Genomic DNA, 15,812 nt, shown 5'->3' with positions numbered 1-15,812 from the left:
ATTTTTGTCAAAAAGAAAAAAGTTTCATAAATAGGTTTTACCATTCAACTTGGCAGAATATCACAGCTGCGTAAGAAAAAACAATGTAAGAAAGTTTGATAACTTCACTGAGTTTAGCCGAATAATGCTACTGGTATAAAACAGTGAAAAGAGATATGAATATAAACCTATACAAAGTAGAAAATAAAACTGTACAATGAAGTTTCAATAAATTTACAGAGGGAAGCCAAGCTTAGCATCATGCATTGACTGTTGTTTATCCCTGAAAGGGGATTTAAATTGATGATTTTCTGTACGCAATTCATATATTAAAATGTCATATAAAATACAAAAGTTGGAAACCCTTTATTACTTATTATAAAGTTAGTTGATGCATGATGTCAGCACCTGGCATCAATCTAGAAGAGCCAATATTTCTTCCTAGGTGCTCTAGCAGGAACATCTGTAAATAATTTGAGAAATAAATAAAAACATAAAAGATTAGGTTATAAGAAGAATTACTTTGATAGTTATCAACATTACCTCCACTTGCGTACAGTGAATTGTAGTGCACTTCACTCCAGAAGCTTAGCCATAGCTCTATAATAAAAGAATCAAAAGGCCATTTCAATTTTGTGTTGTGACTTTATATGAAACAAGTAAAAGTTTATCAACAACGAATAAGGGCTTATTTGCGTGAACTTCTAAGAAAAGATCTTTTTTTCGAGTTATCTTTTTTTAAAAAATCTTATGGAGAAGTAAAAGTAATTTTATGTTTGGATATCTCATGCAAAAAGATCTTTTTATCTATCAATTATGTTTGAGTATAATAATATAAAAGTATTTTTTTGTTTATTTATTACATGAAAAACATCTTTTTTTAAGGAAAAAAGATCTTTTAAAAAAAGATGTAAATTATAGCTTCTAAAAAAAGAGATTTTTTTTTTTATTTTTTTAGTGCTTTTACTTGTACTACTAGAAATTTGCCAAACACGCTAAAAAATAAAAAAGATCTTTTTCATTAAAAAAAATCTTTTTTTAACAAAATAATGATGCCCAAACAAGCACTAAGTCTTGTTCATCCGAGTGGTATTTGGTAACACACCATAATTTACTACTTATTGAAATATAAATCTTCCTTAAATGGTTTTGCATATATAGTTTGATTTAATAACTTACTCTTTGACCTTGCACCAAAAAACCACTTGAGCTTTGGGTCACTACTAACTTAATTATTGCAAGAGTAGAAAAAAGTAGGAACGCCTTATCTATCAATAATTTGCCGAAGTATAAACTTAAACTTACAGGAGAATGTTGAACAATTTTAATTCAAAGCTAGATACAATTACTTACTACCATTCTTTTCCCTTTTAAATTTTTCTCAACCATTTCTTGGACATGACAATTCATGTTTAATCATTTTCACCAGAAGTGAAACTTGTCGCTCTCGGGCAACATGGCAACAACCACCATGAGGAAAACAATATTCAAGCCAAACGCGATTCAAGTCAGGTATCATAGTAGTCAGCAGACATAATAGAAATATAGAATTGATTTAAAATACTTGCCTATAGTATAGTTTTTGTCCGTAGGAAGGATCTCGATATAGCAAGTGTCTCTGAACGAGGTGACTAAACAGATTTTGGCATTGAACTGAAACCAAATAAAACACATCCATGAGTAGTCAGAAATCAATTTTAACAATTGAAAGAACAGAATTATGGAAAAGTTATATCACAAATCTAGATATTACAATCATAAGAATATCAAAAGAAGTTAAAATTAGCACCCTCACTTTATTATTATTCTTATGAGATTTTATCAGAGTGAAAAAAGTTTGGATCACAACACATTCTTTGAAACAAAAAACCAAATTTATAAACTGTGAAAATCCAAGCATGTTGCAGACAATAGACTATACACTTTACCATGCTCAATAATGCTCCATTATATAACCCAATTACAGTTAACTTATTTTAAATCTTTGAATCTTTTGAAGACACACCCTTTAAATCTTTCAAAGATTTTATCATTCATTCACTCCATTTCTTCATTTTCTGTTACTTTTATATTGTTATTGTCATTTCCACTGGTACCAGCTTTTACAGTAACAAAAGGCAAACACAGACACATAGTGTATCAAAGATTAATCCACATATATCAACTTTTTGATTCAGTGCTGTGTATGACCATTATTTTATTGAAATATATAACAGTTTATCAACGTAAACAAGAAGATATAAAGGCACCTATGTATATTTTTGTCCAACATTATAATATTTAGGAGAGATGCTTCATAACACTGCATCATAGATATTTTTTGATGAGGTAGGCTACTACTTGATTATTGTTTCCCTTTACTCATCTAAATAAACAAGTTATATTTCAGATCAATGTAAAGTGGGCTATGGATTGCTCACAATGCAAGTTCAAAGGCTCCTTGCATACGATATAAGGCCATTTATGTGGGCTCTACGTAACAGCTTAAATATTTGAGAGGCATATTATGTCAAAATGTCATTCATACATAAAAGGGATGAAACTTGTCAAGATTTGACAGTTAAGTAAAGAAGTTAGATAATTTACCCGGTCTGCAGCTGCTTGTAGAGTAATATGATCTCCCCATTCTCCTGATCTATTGGCAGACAACATGCAAATGTTGAATTAGTGTAATCTCAGAGCTATATGCTCTCAATTTTGTGGGAAGAAAAGCAAAAAGTGATCAGCAGTGATATCTAACTTTTTCATCATCTTCAGGTAGCTTTTGTACTTCATTGGTACATAACCTTCATACAACTTTTTGTGATGCTTTAGCTGTTAAATACAGAAAAAAAAAAAGAAAGGAAAAACAATAAGCAATCATAGCCATTGGATTAAAAACAACAGCCAAAATTAAGGAGTCAGAATTGAATGCTATTTAATACTATTTGTTACTCTATATTACAACTAGTGGATTAATAGGCACTACATTTTTATTTACTAAAGGTTTGTTTTGTGTAATAATAACGAATGTAAGATCAGTGAAGATGGTAAGTATTTCCTATTTTAACTAGGAGGTCTTAGATTCGAGTCTTAGAAATAGCAAAAATTATATATGTACATGTATATGTGTGTGTGTGTGTCTACATGTATATATATGTGAGGATTGATAGAACTCTAATTTTTCCTTCAAATCCTCAACAAGTGGGGGGAAAAAAGGAAAAATAAAAGAAAATGAAGAATGAGCAACAAAACCAAAATACAAAAGGGAAAAAGAAAACCTTGCAAGATTATGCATGTAATACTACCATGTAGTGATTTTAATTCACTGAAATATTTAAAGTAGACACCGTCACACAGATATAAATGCACAGGGAGAGATTTAATAGTCACACCTGCTTGATAACCTGCCTCCTTACATGCTTGTGGTACTCAGGATTACGGAACAACTGATCTGCTAAAGCTCGAAACTGCCAGATAACATATTTGCATTCATTAGACAAGATATGAAATGAAAAGGAGATTTTATCAAAACTCTAAATCTGATCAAACAAAATGAAACAGGGATAAACCTGGCAATTCCCATCACCCTCCATCTGCAGTTCGGCCAAACCATATGTAACTAACCTACAGAAGATGTACAAGTGTAATTATTAAATAAAACAAAATACCTTGTGCATAAAACATATTTTGGTTTATATCAACTAAACTCTGTCTGTTCCTCATACATGTCTAAACTATCATCATGGACATAATTGCAATTCTCCAATGTGAAGAATTCTCAATCAAGATTATATTTTTATCCTGTGTTTCCTTTCCTAAACTGAAAAATAAAATTGAACTAATATGTGATACAAGAGAACCACATAAAAAATAATAAAGTGTAACTGTAAAGAAAAACTAGTGTATGCAACCTTTCAGACAACCTCTCATGGTCTAGTGTTGCGTCATTTACATCAGGAATCTCTCCATTAACACGAGGTGTGTGCTGCCAAGATACTGAATTAGTATTCTTATTCCATTGCAGGTAAAACTATAAAGCTAGCAGGAAAATAAAGGATTTTTTTCTAATATAAATTATGAAAAATATTTATTTTCCCAAAACCCATTTCTGAGTTTTATTTACTGAAATGCACGTTTTTTTTTTTGTATTTGGATAAGTTCGCCGCACCCCACCCCATCCCAAACTCTATAAAAATTAGCAAGTTTGCCTTACTCCCGGCGAACTCTATAAATTTTATAGAATTCGCCTTGCTCCGACAACTCCCCTTCAAATACATTAAATTAAATTGAGTTTCAAAAGTTAACAATGGTAAGCATTATCATCGTCTCCAAAATACATAAAAGTACACAGGAGTAAGTCGTATTTTATTTTTAGGAAATAGTTATTTTTTTTAATTTATAATTAAAAAAATCTTTGTGGTCTAATTTGTTTTGCAATTAGGAGGCGTAATTTACATAAGATGCAGCAAAATAGGGCAAAGATTTTCATACCGGAATTGAATCTAAATGAGAAAGTCGCTTCCCAAGCTTGTTTCCATCCCTGAAATTCTCGTCTTCTGCCAAGATACGAGCAATGGTTTGATCATCCTCTGTATCCTGAAAGCTGCTGTTCAAACTTGAGCTCGAGCTGCCACTTGCAGATCTCAGGTTTTCACTCATAATTTTCGTCGTAGTAGTAGTAGTAGAAGTAGAATCACCTCAAAAAGTACGCTACAAAATTGTTGAAAGAAAATAAATAAGCAGAGACACAATTTGATAATGAAGCACAGATTCTAACTAACAATTAAGGTGAAAACTCAGCTGAAATCGAATTCACGTGAAGTTGATACTGAGAGCCCTTGGATGAAAATTTAGTCAAATCAATCAAATCATTCCACAACTCTCAATCATCAACTTCACATAAAATCGACTTTACCTAGTTTCCTACAACAATTAATTTGTCTCTCAAAAACTTCATTCCCGCAAAATACATAAAACAAAAAGGTTGCATTAAAAATGAGAGCTTGAGAGGAGCACAACACAACTGCACAACTTAATTTATGAGCGCAAATCGTTTGAATCACGTGCTTCTTTGGGAATCATGTGCTTCTCAATGAGCTGTTAGATTATTTGTTAATAATAAACAAAAAAATAATTACCTCTCTGTTCCACAGAAAGAGACAGAACAGAATAGAACGCAAGAAATAAGGGTGGAATAAGGAGGGTAAGAGGAAAGTAATTGAATTGAAGGGAGATGAGAGGAACTTAGAAGAGAAGAAATGAAGGGAAATAGTTTGGGTTTGGGTAAAATGTTAGAATGGCAAAGGCAACACGCTTCGCTTGTTAAAGTCTGAAGAGCAGAGTTTCTTTCTTCCTCAACCCTTGGATGTTTTCTCGTCCGAAATGGAGGGCTACAGATGCATGAAATTCTTTCTTCGTGATTGTGTAAAAGCATGTCCCGGCCACAGGGGAGGTCATCATGTGTGTGACGAAAGTATGCAGTCGCCTATCTGGAAGTCTTCAACGTAGTAAAAGTCTAATACAACCACAACAATATATATCTTGTTTGTTATAAAATAATTAGTGAAAATTCAGATTCAGTCGACTTTACGTGAAGTTGATAGTTGAAGACCGTTAAATAATTTGACTGATTTGACTAAATTTTTATCGAACGATTCTTAACTATCGATTGCATGTGAGTTTTCACTTTTCACCAAAATGATTATTATGGTAGATGTCCATAATATTATCATATATAATGGAATATTAAAATAGAGTATGAAATTGAAATATAAACGTCTAATCATAATAGAGTATGAAATATTATCAATTAATAGAATATAAAATTTCATAATGTATTTGTATTATTGAGTAAGTAGGCTAAGCAAATAATATTATATTATTGTTTATTTTAAAATATTTATTTAGAGAAAATTTTAAGACATACTAAGAATAATACATAGTAAAAAAACTACATATAACTACTTATTTGAAATAGTCTTTTAATTCTTTTAAAAAGAATATTGTGTATGTAATATTAATATAAATGTATTACATTATATTGAGTGATACATATTGTAGTGTATACTTTATAATTCGATCAATGTAATTAGCTTTAGATATATGGAAGAATACTCCTTTTGAGGGGACTGTGATTTGAATTGTTGTGAAGGTGTGTTGATTTAAAAGAAGAGTGTATACCTAAGATATCTCAGAATTTTTGGAATTAGTGTATCTTAATTTGTTAGTTTATTATTCTGAGTAGAGTTCTCATACCATTAATCTACTATTATGTTTTCTTTGTTGCTTGATACATGTGTTGCTTACTTACTTGTTTTCTACTTGTTTGGTGATAATAGACAATCATTTGGAATTTAAAAGTATTTAGTATTTACTTGTGTGGGTCTCTTTGTTTATTGTCTTAGTAAAGGATTCTCATTTTTTTTTTCTATGGATTATGCTGAAGTATGGTTAAAAAAAGTTGATAGATATTATTTAATTACGTGTTGACTGATGTTATGAATTGAAATTGATTGGATTTATGTTAATAATAATATATGTCGATTACTGTTAGTAATATATTTGCTGTGCAGACATGACGACAGGTAGAGGAAGTAGGTCGAGTCGATCACGTCGTCCAATCATTGTCCTCTATCCTGACTACTCCGTTGATCTCTGTGACATCACAGACGAATCCAACAAACCAGCAATTCATCATAGTCCCAAACCCGAACCTCCTTTTACTACGCTCTCTACAGATCCAGTGATGACAGACTCCACGGTGGGTGATACCTCCAATGCCTCCAGCAGGATGCTCCTCCACCATCGCTCGTCATCCTGCTAAGGATTTGGTCTAATGGCATGCAGTCGTGAATATGTACAAAATTTTAAGTTTATTATGCGTTTCTATGTGTTTATTATGCATCTCTATGTGTTTGTTAATCTTAAGTTTAATATGCATTTCTATGTGTTTGTGAATGTTATGTTTTTTTTTCTCTCCTAGGTTTGTACCAAACCCCAATGCTTGCACACAGGAGATTACCGAGGTCATTAAGCCGATGTACGACTATCCGTGACTGACCTACACGCAGATCTCGGCTGAGATTAGAGAGCAATGGTTTCAGAAGTGGACCGTAAGAACCCAATAATGTTGAATTAATTAACTATATTTGAACTGTATCTTATTCCAACTAACTTTTGTAATGGTGAAGTACTTTGTGCAGTTGGAATTCGTCTGGAATGCGGAGCATAATCTCATTATCTAAAAGATATACGATCACCGAGCAACCAAACGACTACAGCAAATGATGAGTGACGTTCGTCAGGGGCACGATCACTTAACATTATGGATCCGTCCAACCATCAAGAAAGAACTGAGGGCCTATTTTGCTAATGATGACAGGTTCAAGTGTTGCCGTCTGAAAACGTCGCTAACAGGGATTCGCCCAGGTCGTCGAAGTATATGGGTGGGATGGCAACCTTCATGAAGACGAAGAGCAAATTGGTAGGTTTTTTGTTATTATTTAATATTTTAGTAGTTACTTGAATTAGTTGTTTAATTTGTTCATTTATTTTTTTGTTGATATATTAATTTATAGTCTAAGTTGTTGCACCGTGAGGCGACAATGACGAAAACCTTCAAGTATACCTATACTTTAAAAGCCGACAAGGAGAAATTTGCTGACGAGCGGTCAGTGGCCCATTATGTGAGTTTAAATTAATCCGAAGTTTTAAATTTGTAGTGGTCCCTCAGATAGAACTTCGACACTATAGTGGTTCCTGTGTTATTTCCGGTGCAGAATAAGCTGTCGGAATGCTGATGTGGCTATCTTTTTTAATGTTGGACAATGCCAATAGTTAGGTGACGTGAATTCATTATAATTTGGACCCAATTTAGTCCTTCCCCTAATTTGTAACCCTAATTCCATTGTGTTGAGCGTTTCTTCTGGGTTCCTCTTTGTCATCTTTTTCATTTATTTTTTTTCTTGATTTTGATAGTTTTGATGATCCTTTAAATCCAACAAATTGTATTTTTCTAATTGCTTTTCAAGTGTGCCAGCAAACTTTTTCTAACGCTACTATAAGAAACAAGATCAGTTATCTTACCCGATTCATATTGCTTTAAATGATGATTATATTATCGAGTCCAATCTTATATTTTGCACAAAATTGACTCGTCATGTCTTGCCATTTTCAATATATAGTAATATATGGTGAAAACCATTATATTTGGTATGATCAACAAAAATTTTTAAAAATTGATGCTTTCTTGGTTGCAACGTCTTCAACAAAAGGACTGAACTCTATAAATTTATTTTTTTTTACCCGTTACAAGTCACAAACTTAAACTTGAACTAAACACTAGTATTTTGCCTTATTTTAGATTGACTTTTAGATCAATTCGTTTTCTTTTTCTTATATGTTACCAAAAAAATGTTATTCTAATTTTATTGCATAAACAAATTTAAGTAAGCTAAATATTTTAAAAAACATTTATCTTATGTATATGTACGTATAAATATTTTTATTCTGTTAGCTTTATAAATTTTTTAGACAAATTAATACGACAAAAAAAATAATAAAAAAGAAAATAGAAGAAGTACTCAATAAAATTAAAATTATAAATCGAAAAAAGGATTAAATTGGATCCAAATTAAAATGAATCCACCTTACTTAATTATTAAAATTGTCCATCATAGTAAAATATGGCTATATTAATACTCCGATAATTGACTCAATATAAAAAATGAAGAAGTTTTATATGAAGATTCATCCTAAGTGAAAATTCAGGTGCAGTCGACTTTACGTAAAATTAATAGAGCTATTAAATAATTTAATTGATTTAACTAAATTTTCATCTAACGATTCTAAGATATCAATTTCACATAAATTCGACTTCAAGTCTTCACCTCTCCAAATATTAGAATCCCATTTAAACTTTAAAGGAGTAAATAATTAATTTTTTTATTTAAATACCCCCTGCAGTTCTGCTATTCACTTCTTCGACGGACCCACTCAAAGCTCACCGCCGTTGCACGGCGCCTCTCCTTTCCGACTTCTGTGTGCTCTACTTCGTCGGCTGGGAGCTTGTGCTACTTTTTCACCGCCTTCGCCTCTACCTCTCTCTGCTGCGCCTCTTTTTCGCCGCCACGTCCTCTCTCTGTTGGTGTTTCTTCTCCGCCTTATCCTCTCTTTTCTGCTCCACTGTCGCCTCCTCTTTGCTTCTCTTCTCCGTCTCCTCCTACGCCTCTGTGAAGCTTTGCTCCACCGCCTCCTCCTCTCAACGCGTCTGCTGTACCTCTCTACCTCTGCCATTTTTTCTTGGTACTTATGTTTTAATCTTCTATTCTTGATTACGTGATAATGTTGCTGCTGCTATATAGGAAATTCTGCTATCAATGTATTATGGCTGATTGTTTAGCAAGTTTCTGATTGAATTGTTGGTAATGTTGCTGCTGCTATAAGGGAAATTCTGCTATCAATTTGTTATTGCTGATTATTGAGCAAGTTTCTGATTGAATTGTTGATAAAATTGCTGATCATATTGTTTGATCAAATTACGTTAGGTTTTCAATTTTCATCTAAGGTTGTTAGGTTCAATCTTATTGATCATGATTGATAATAAAATTTAATGTTAGCTTTGTTCTTTGTTTTTGGGTTTGGTACTTGAGATTAGTTACATGGAATTTTGGTTCTGGTAGATGATTTTTTAATTTTATCAATAACCCCCTCGTCGGATATTTGACAACTTTGAGAGGAGATCAAGGTATCAATAGTGGATCACGGCTCATCGCGTCTTGCTAAATTTCCTCTACTCAATAGGTCTATGACACCGATATAGCGGACATTTCGTAGCTTGGGTCTCATTGTGGCTGGCTGGCATAAATTCTGCTGGTGTTCTGCTTGCTTTGTTCTTCTAGTCATTGTGTCATCTTTGTCTTTGAGTGGCATCTTCTTTTCTGCTAGTCACCGTCCCCAGTCGTCTTTCTCTGTGTCTTCGTCACTGTTGCCTTGTGCATGTTGTCTTAGAATACGAGTCTGATCCTTTTCTTTAGTTCCAATATGTTTTTTTTTTTATCGGATTGAATTGAATTTGCCAGGAAAATATGTCAATGTAAGCCCTTTTGTTACTTTGGTTTCTTGGGATATTAATTTCAGGTTTCACAGTCGCGCCCTTGCTATACTGTGAGTATTAAGCCAATGGAGGCACTGAAGGCTTGTTATGGGGATGGATCTTCTGATTCGGATTCTGAAGCTGCCCCTTCATGTACAACTAAAGCTCGCTCCGAAGAATTCACACTGTTGCCACCACCTCCTATCTCGCTCCTTGACCCTCTAAGTTTGCTTGGTATGGTTGGTTTTAAGTTTATTTTCTTTCAGCTTATAACAAAAGGGCATCAGATTTCTATTCATCCCATAACAAAAGAAATTTAAGTATGAATGTGTTAAACATGTGATATGTGATATGTGACAAGTCACTATTTATTTATAAGGTATTGTTTTTGTTTTTGTTTTTCATTTTTGGTTGGTCGTAGGCATTGTTGTTGTATAACAAAAGTACAACAGAGAATGGAATATGGTCTTACTTGGATAGGTTGAGGGTTGATGATCCATGAAGAAATTTGTAACATTCATTAATTGCACCAACCTTAGAATATGTTTCAAATTTTATTAAATTTTGCAGTTGAACAAACTTTTATTTTATTTTTTACATGTGCATGTATGATGATTTGGATGACAAATTCACTGTTTTGTTGATGAAGGTTCTCAAGATCTGGAAATAGGACAGACAACTAGAGTTAGGAGTTTCCCTCATGTTGATGGTAACTATGTCCTACATGTATACATACCAAGTAAGTGGATTATGGTCTCCTTGTCTGATTGCTATTAACAAGCACAGTCTTATCCGCTATATTTCATTTTTCATCTTTTTTTCCCCTTTGTTGGCCTCTGGTGGTGAGTTGTATTGGAAGGAGCCTTAGAAATATTGTTATAGCGAGGGTCTGATGGATTTCTTTTCCTCTAAATTTTGTAATTAATTGAAGAAGGGGTAGGAGAAATATTATGATGTACTGTAGTGATTTTAGAAGAAAGCATAAACGAAAAGGAACTCCAAAATTGTTTTGCATGTGCAGGATCAAATTTCAAAAGGAATAATCATCTGGTGGACTTGATATTATTTTAGAGTTCCACCTAGGAATTACCAAGTAGAAACTTATTGATTAGCCAGAGAAAAGTAGAAAAATCATTGGGAGAACATTCTGTTAGGATTTGAACAGAAAGAACTAGACTTAGACATTATGGAATCCTTATGGATATGATGTTGAAATTGTTCTGTAGTACTTGTTCATGGAAAGTATTGCTAGTTTATGGATTAGATCTTTATATACTGTTGCCTATGTTAAGAATGTTAGCATGTCTTATTCAAGTTTTGGTTTCCTTAATTTTATCATGGGTAGTGTTAAGATCAAAAACCATTTATTGCTTTTGGTGAAATGGTTCTTCTCATGATACTAGATATTATATGATCCCTATATGAACTAGTTATTTTCTTCCATTATTTTCTTCCGTTCAAGAGTTTAATCCTTTAGGCAAAGATAGCTATCAAAAGAATTGAATTTGAAGAAGATATAAGACGACAAGTGTGATAAAATGTGTGGTCAATAGTCGTAATTTTTCGGTTCAATGCTTGAATGCTAGTTAACATAATAATATTCCTCTAAATTTTGTAATCATCTCCTTGTTATTTATTGGCCATTTGTTTGATTAGAATGTGAATATAAGTGGACGAAAAGTGATTTAGTCTCTGCATATTTTTCTGGGCAATCCCTGAGCCAAGCCCATTTTAAACTTGGATGATTCTTCTTAGGTGAAAACTCAGGTGAAGTTGACTTCACGTGAAGTTGATATCTGAGAGTCATTAGATGAAAATTTAGTCAAATCAGTCAAATCATCTAACGGTTCTCAGGTATCAACTTCACGTGAAGTCAACTGCACCTGAGTTTCCACCTTCTTCTTATGACTTCAATACCCTTCACAATGTTCTCAAAAGTTGAGTTATTCTATATAATATTCAGTTATGTTGGACTCAGATTGCTATTGTTCTTTGCAGTTCATATTTCATCTTCATCAAAAAAAGAAATAGCCACTTTCTTGAAGAAAGTCACCTCTCAGGAACCTAATCTTCATGTTGTTGACATTGATCTCCCACTTAAAGTCCTCTGCAAAAGTGATGAGAAGCTTGAACAGGTTGTCTTGGGAAGGGAGTTTCACATAAGTTTGGGACGAACTGTTCCAATAGGGGTTCATCAAATTGACTCAGTGGTCTCAATGCTTCGACAGAAACTTCAAACACGACACCAGTCAGTTATTTTTTATTGTTATTCTATTATGAAAATGAAACATGTATCTATCCAACTGACCTTCTTATTTTAACTTATCTTGTTTTGAAGTAGTTATTGGATTGACTTCAACCAGTGGGAGGTATTTGTAAATGATGATCATACACGCACCTTTCTCTCCTTAGAAGTTGTTCAAGGAGGTTTAGTAGAGGTTTGCTTTGCAGCCCTTTCTTTCCTTTTTCAATCGCCCTATATTTTTTGAGTTCTATTTTCGCACCAAGTCATCAGTTGGATTTAGATATTGCATTGCTGGTGACATTAATGGCTTGGTATTTATATTTCATTTGTTTTCTATATAAATCTGTTGGGTAGAATTTTGGTAAAGGTAAAGCTTGAGGGCCATAAAACTCAGGCTAATAATGGGTAATGGTGACATGACGAAACTAAAATACATCAAGGATGAAATGTAAAACTGCCAATACCTTGTACAGTAAACCTTTTAAATATGTTTTTCACACAATGAGGATATCTTTTTTTCTCTTAGTCTTGCAACTTGCAAGGAAAATGGCACAGCTCAAGAAGTTACTGGAGCATATGAGAGTATCATGCAAATGAATAGTTGATAGAATGCTATATTATATTGAACAACAGAATATCTGTATACATGTAGATAAAGTATCTAGAAAATAGAGTTAAACATATATTATAACGATATTAGCTAACTTGATGAAAATTAAAACAGGAAATGAAAATGCAAGGTGAAAGCATAGAACTGCAGCTTTTAATAGGATTTGCCATATGATATGCTCCAAAATCACAGGCCTCTCCCTGCTTTGTCTTCTAATATATCTATGTGTTGTTGTCTAGATTTCAGATGATGAGCTTTTTTTTTTTTTTGGCATTATCCTATGGTGAGATCTCTTTGTATTAGATGTTTCCGTATCTTTAGAGAATCATGGGTTTGCTCTATTGACTTGCGTAAGCTTTCATGAACAAAATGAGAGGTTTTGGATCCTACAACACAGTTCTTGCTGTGCATTGATATATTTGGTTGGAAAGGCACTCTGAAGTATACTTCCTTCTTGACTATTGATTTTGTTCCTTCCGAGGTATACTTCATTCTGAGGTTCCCTTCAGTGCTGAGAACATAGTACTTTGTTTAATAATCTTCCTTGGCATGCTTTCATCATATTGTCTTGTCAGTTTTGTGAGCCGTATATTCTGCATCTATGTGGGAATGTATCATCCTCTTCTGTACATTCTTTTCTCTCTTGATAAAATTTCCTTTTTCCACATAGATTGTGCCACAAACCTTCCAATATGATCCTTCGGGTTAAAATCAAGCTAAAATTAAACATTGTCAAGATGCTAACAACAGGAAGCCAAAACCAAAATGATAGGATCAAGGTACTAGCAGAATTAGGGGATTTTATTGATGAACTAGGGCTTGTAAATCACAATCCCTTATTGAAGTACACTGTTGGATCTAACCAACTCTGGAGAGAATTTTCCTCTCCTGAACTAACAAACTGAACAGAATTTTCTAACTAACTAAAAACTAACTAACCCCTAGTATTTATAGGCAACAGCTAGGCCTAGCACTACTGCTCCTAAACCTTCTAAACTAGCTTAAAAGAGCCAACAAACAGCCATCTTGCAACAATTATGAATTAAGCAGCGAAAGCAGTGAAAAATCAGCCCATCAACTCCTTACCCTTCCTCCTATAAACCAAGCCAAACCTGTTTCTATCACAAACATCAAAGACAGAAGAACCAAACTGAATCTGAATTTACTGGAAATCTCACTGATAACAAAATTGAAACTGTTGTCCGCCTCACCTGCTCGAAGGTGATGTTAGATGTTAGAAGTTAGAACATTCAGAGGAGGAGGATATCAAACCGAAATTTGCTGGAGTCTTAACTGAATCAGCCGGCACTGGAAACCTGATCTCTACTGGAAAACATAGCATCTAACAGAGGGTGCTCCGCCTCCGAAACCGGTGAACAGTACTCAGATCTGAATAGGTTTCCGATGGATAATGTTGTACCATACAATAGACTAATACCCTATATGTACTAGTTATCAGATCAAATACTAGTAGTAACATATTGTTGTAACTTGCAACATAATCAGAAGACATTTTTCTTACAATTCTCTAGCATGATAGTTTTACATTCTTTCATTCATTGTGCTTGTTGTCCTAATTTGCCCTCTTTTGATCTAGTTACTTCATCCTATTTAGTTGTGATGTATACGAAACGTGTTTCCTTTTCAATGATTTTCAGATAACAAAGCAAATTGAATTGATCAATGCAATTTATAAGCTTCATAGCCTTCCTGAATTTTACAAGGTATAATCTTCTCTCTCTCTCTCTCTCTCTCTCTCAATGCAATTTCTTGATTTTTCTCTGACAAACTAGACCTACTTTCTACAGGATCTATATCAATAATTCATGTTTAATTTTATTTTATTTTTATCCTTTTCCCTCATATTACAACTAGACCTACTGTCTACAGGATCCACGGCCTCACATATCATTAGCATGGGCATTGGGTGACATAAGCCATTCCCTAAATAATACTGTAAACGAGGTATCAAAGAACTGCGTTGCGAAATCTCCAAACAAATCTATTTTTAGCTGTAAATTCAAAGGAATTGAGTGTAAGATTGGCAAGAAAATATATACAGTTTGTAAAATCTCAGATTGAAAAACAATGTTAACTATGAAGAGCATACTCTTTTTTGAAATATTCCTGGCTGCATAGATTTCCTTTGTAAAAAAGAAGTCATACTAAGCTTAAACACACTGATGATGAGCTTTTTACTAGTGAAATGTGAACAATAGGTTGCTTCTCTATATAATTTCTGAAATATAGGCCCATGTATCAATTTGGATACACTTATCATGCTTCACACAATGTAGAATGAGTTGATTAAACAACTGTTAGAATCGAGAAAAATACCACTACTTTGTTCAGTTGTTTTACTAAATAACGAGCGCCCAAAGTTTTTTCTTTTTGTTTTCTCCAAGTTATCAAGGAGTCTCCAATTGAAGTGTTTAAATGTATTGTATTATAAAATGTACAGGGAATCAGCTTCTTTATAGAGGAATTACGAAATAGAAATAACTAGAAAATAGGAAAGAAAGGAAAAATACTAGCCTAAAATAAAGGAAAGATTTCTAATCATAAAATCCCTAAAATTAAACTAAACCTAAAAAGGAAAAGATTTATAATTAATTCTATTTACATAAAAGATTCAAGAAAGGAATTAGGAATCTGATTTTGATTTGATCTAGTCAACACTCCCCCTCAAGCTGGCTTGAAGATATCATTCATTGACAGCTTGCTTATTATGCTATCAAAAGTCTTCTTGGGTAATCCTTTAGTTAGAACATCTGCTAATTGTTCCGTAGTTGGAACATAGGAGATGCAAATCTGTCCTCTCTCAATCTTTTCCCTGATAAAATGCTTGTCAACTTTAACATGTTTAGTTCTATCATGCAACACTGGATTATGAGAAATGGAAA

The 15,812-nt window shown here is 33.2% G+C and overlaps 2 protein-coding genes across 4 annotated transcripts; one reads left to right on the top strand and one right to left on the bottom strand.

The window, feature by feature from the left end:
- Window positions 1-131: 131 nt before the first annotated feature.
- On the bottom strand, window positions 132-5,386 carry LOC130976006 (OVARIAN TUMOR DOMAIN-containing deubiquitinating enzyme 11). Of its 2 annotated transcripts, none has more exons than XM_057900733.1 (10): window positions 5,100-5,386; window positions 4,453-4,671; window positions 3,885-3,946; window positions 3,531-3,585; window positions 3,354-3,428; window positions 2,720-2,793; window positions 2,566-2,614; window positions 1,548-1,632; window positions 523-579; window positions 132-442 (listed from the first exon to the last, which is right to left on the bottom strand). In XM_057900733.1, exons 2-10 carry the CDS (start codon window positions 4,618-4,620, stop codon window positions 399-401), a joined length of 669 nt encoding a protein of 222 aa, XP_057756716.1. In that variant the 5' UTR covers window positions 4,621-4,671; window positions 5,100-5,386; the 3' UTR covers window positions 132-398. The 2 variants fall into 2 exon arrangements, with proteins under 2 accessions (XP_057756716.1, XP_057756715.1); XM_057900732.1 differs by having other exon boundaries at window positions 3,873-3,946; window positions 5,100-5,372.
- Window positions 5,387-8,943: 3,557 nt separating this feature from the next.
- LOC130973524 (uncharacterized) lies at window positions 8,944-15,298 on the top strand. 2 transcript variants are annotated; one of them, XM_057898090.1, is made up of 7 exons: window positions 8,944-9,264; window positions 10,099-10,288; window positions 10,704-10,793; window positions 12,053-12,302; window positions 12,393-12,492; window positions 14,568-14,633; window positions 14,800-15,298. In XM_057898090.1, the coding sequence occupies exons 2-7, from the start codon at window positions 10,141-10,143 to the stop codon at window positions 14,989-14,991; spliced, it is 846 nt and encodes a 281-aa protein (XP_057754073.1). In that variant the 5' UTR covers window positions 8,944-9,264; window positions 10,099-10,140; the 3' UTR covers window positions 14,992-15,298. The 2 variants fall into 2 exon arrangements, with proteins under 2 accessions (XP_057754073.1, XP_057754074.1); XM_057898091.1 differs by having other exon boundaries at window positions 12,396-12,492; window positions 14,800-15,292.
- The last annotated feature ends 514 nt before the right edge of the window (window positions 15,299-15,812 follow it).

The sequence above is a fragment of the Arachis stenosperma genome, chromosome 4 (genome assembly GCF_014773155.1).
Source record: "Arachis stenosperma cultivar V10309 chromosome 4, arast.V10309.gnm1.PFL2, whole genome shotgun sequence".
Taxonomy (NCBI): Eukaryota; Viridiplantae; Streptophyta; class Magnoliopsida; order Fabales; family Fabaceae; genus Arachis; species Arachis stenosperma.
Note: the sequence above shows the minus strand (reverse complement) of the source record. Positions and strands in the feature narration are given on the sequence as shown.

What these genes read in the sequence shown, in the direction of transcription:
- LOC130973524 (XM_057898090.1), top strand. Translation starts at nt 10,141, where the DNA reads ATGGAGGCACTGAAGGCTTGTTATGGGGATGGATCTTCTGATTCGGAT. An exon ending in CCTACATGTATACATACCAA is followed by an intron (nt 10,794 to 12,052) that starts GTAAGTGGATTA and finishes TGTTCTTTGCAG; the next exon opens with TTCATATTTCATCTTCATCA. An exon ending in GCCTTCCTGAATTTTACAAG is followed by an intron (nt 14,634 to 14,799) that starts GTATAATCTTCT and finishes TACTGTCTACAG; the next exon opens with GATCCACGGCCTCACATATC.
- LOC130976006 (XM_057900732.1), bottom strand. Translation starts at nt 4,620, where the DNA reads ATGAGTGAAAACCTGAGATCTGCAAGTGGCAGCTCGAGCTCAAGTTTG. An exon ending in GGAGGCAGGTTATCAAGCAG is followed by an intron (nt 2,794 to 3,353) that starts GTGTGACTATTA and finishes TGTATTTAACAG; the next exon opens with CTAAAGCATCACAAAAAGTT. An exon ending in TACCTGAAGATGATGAAAAA is followed by an intron (nt 2,615 to 2,719) that starts GTTAGATATCAC and finishes GTCTGCCAATAG; the next exon opens with ATCAGGAGAATGGGGAGATC.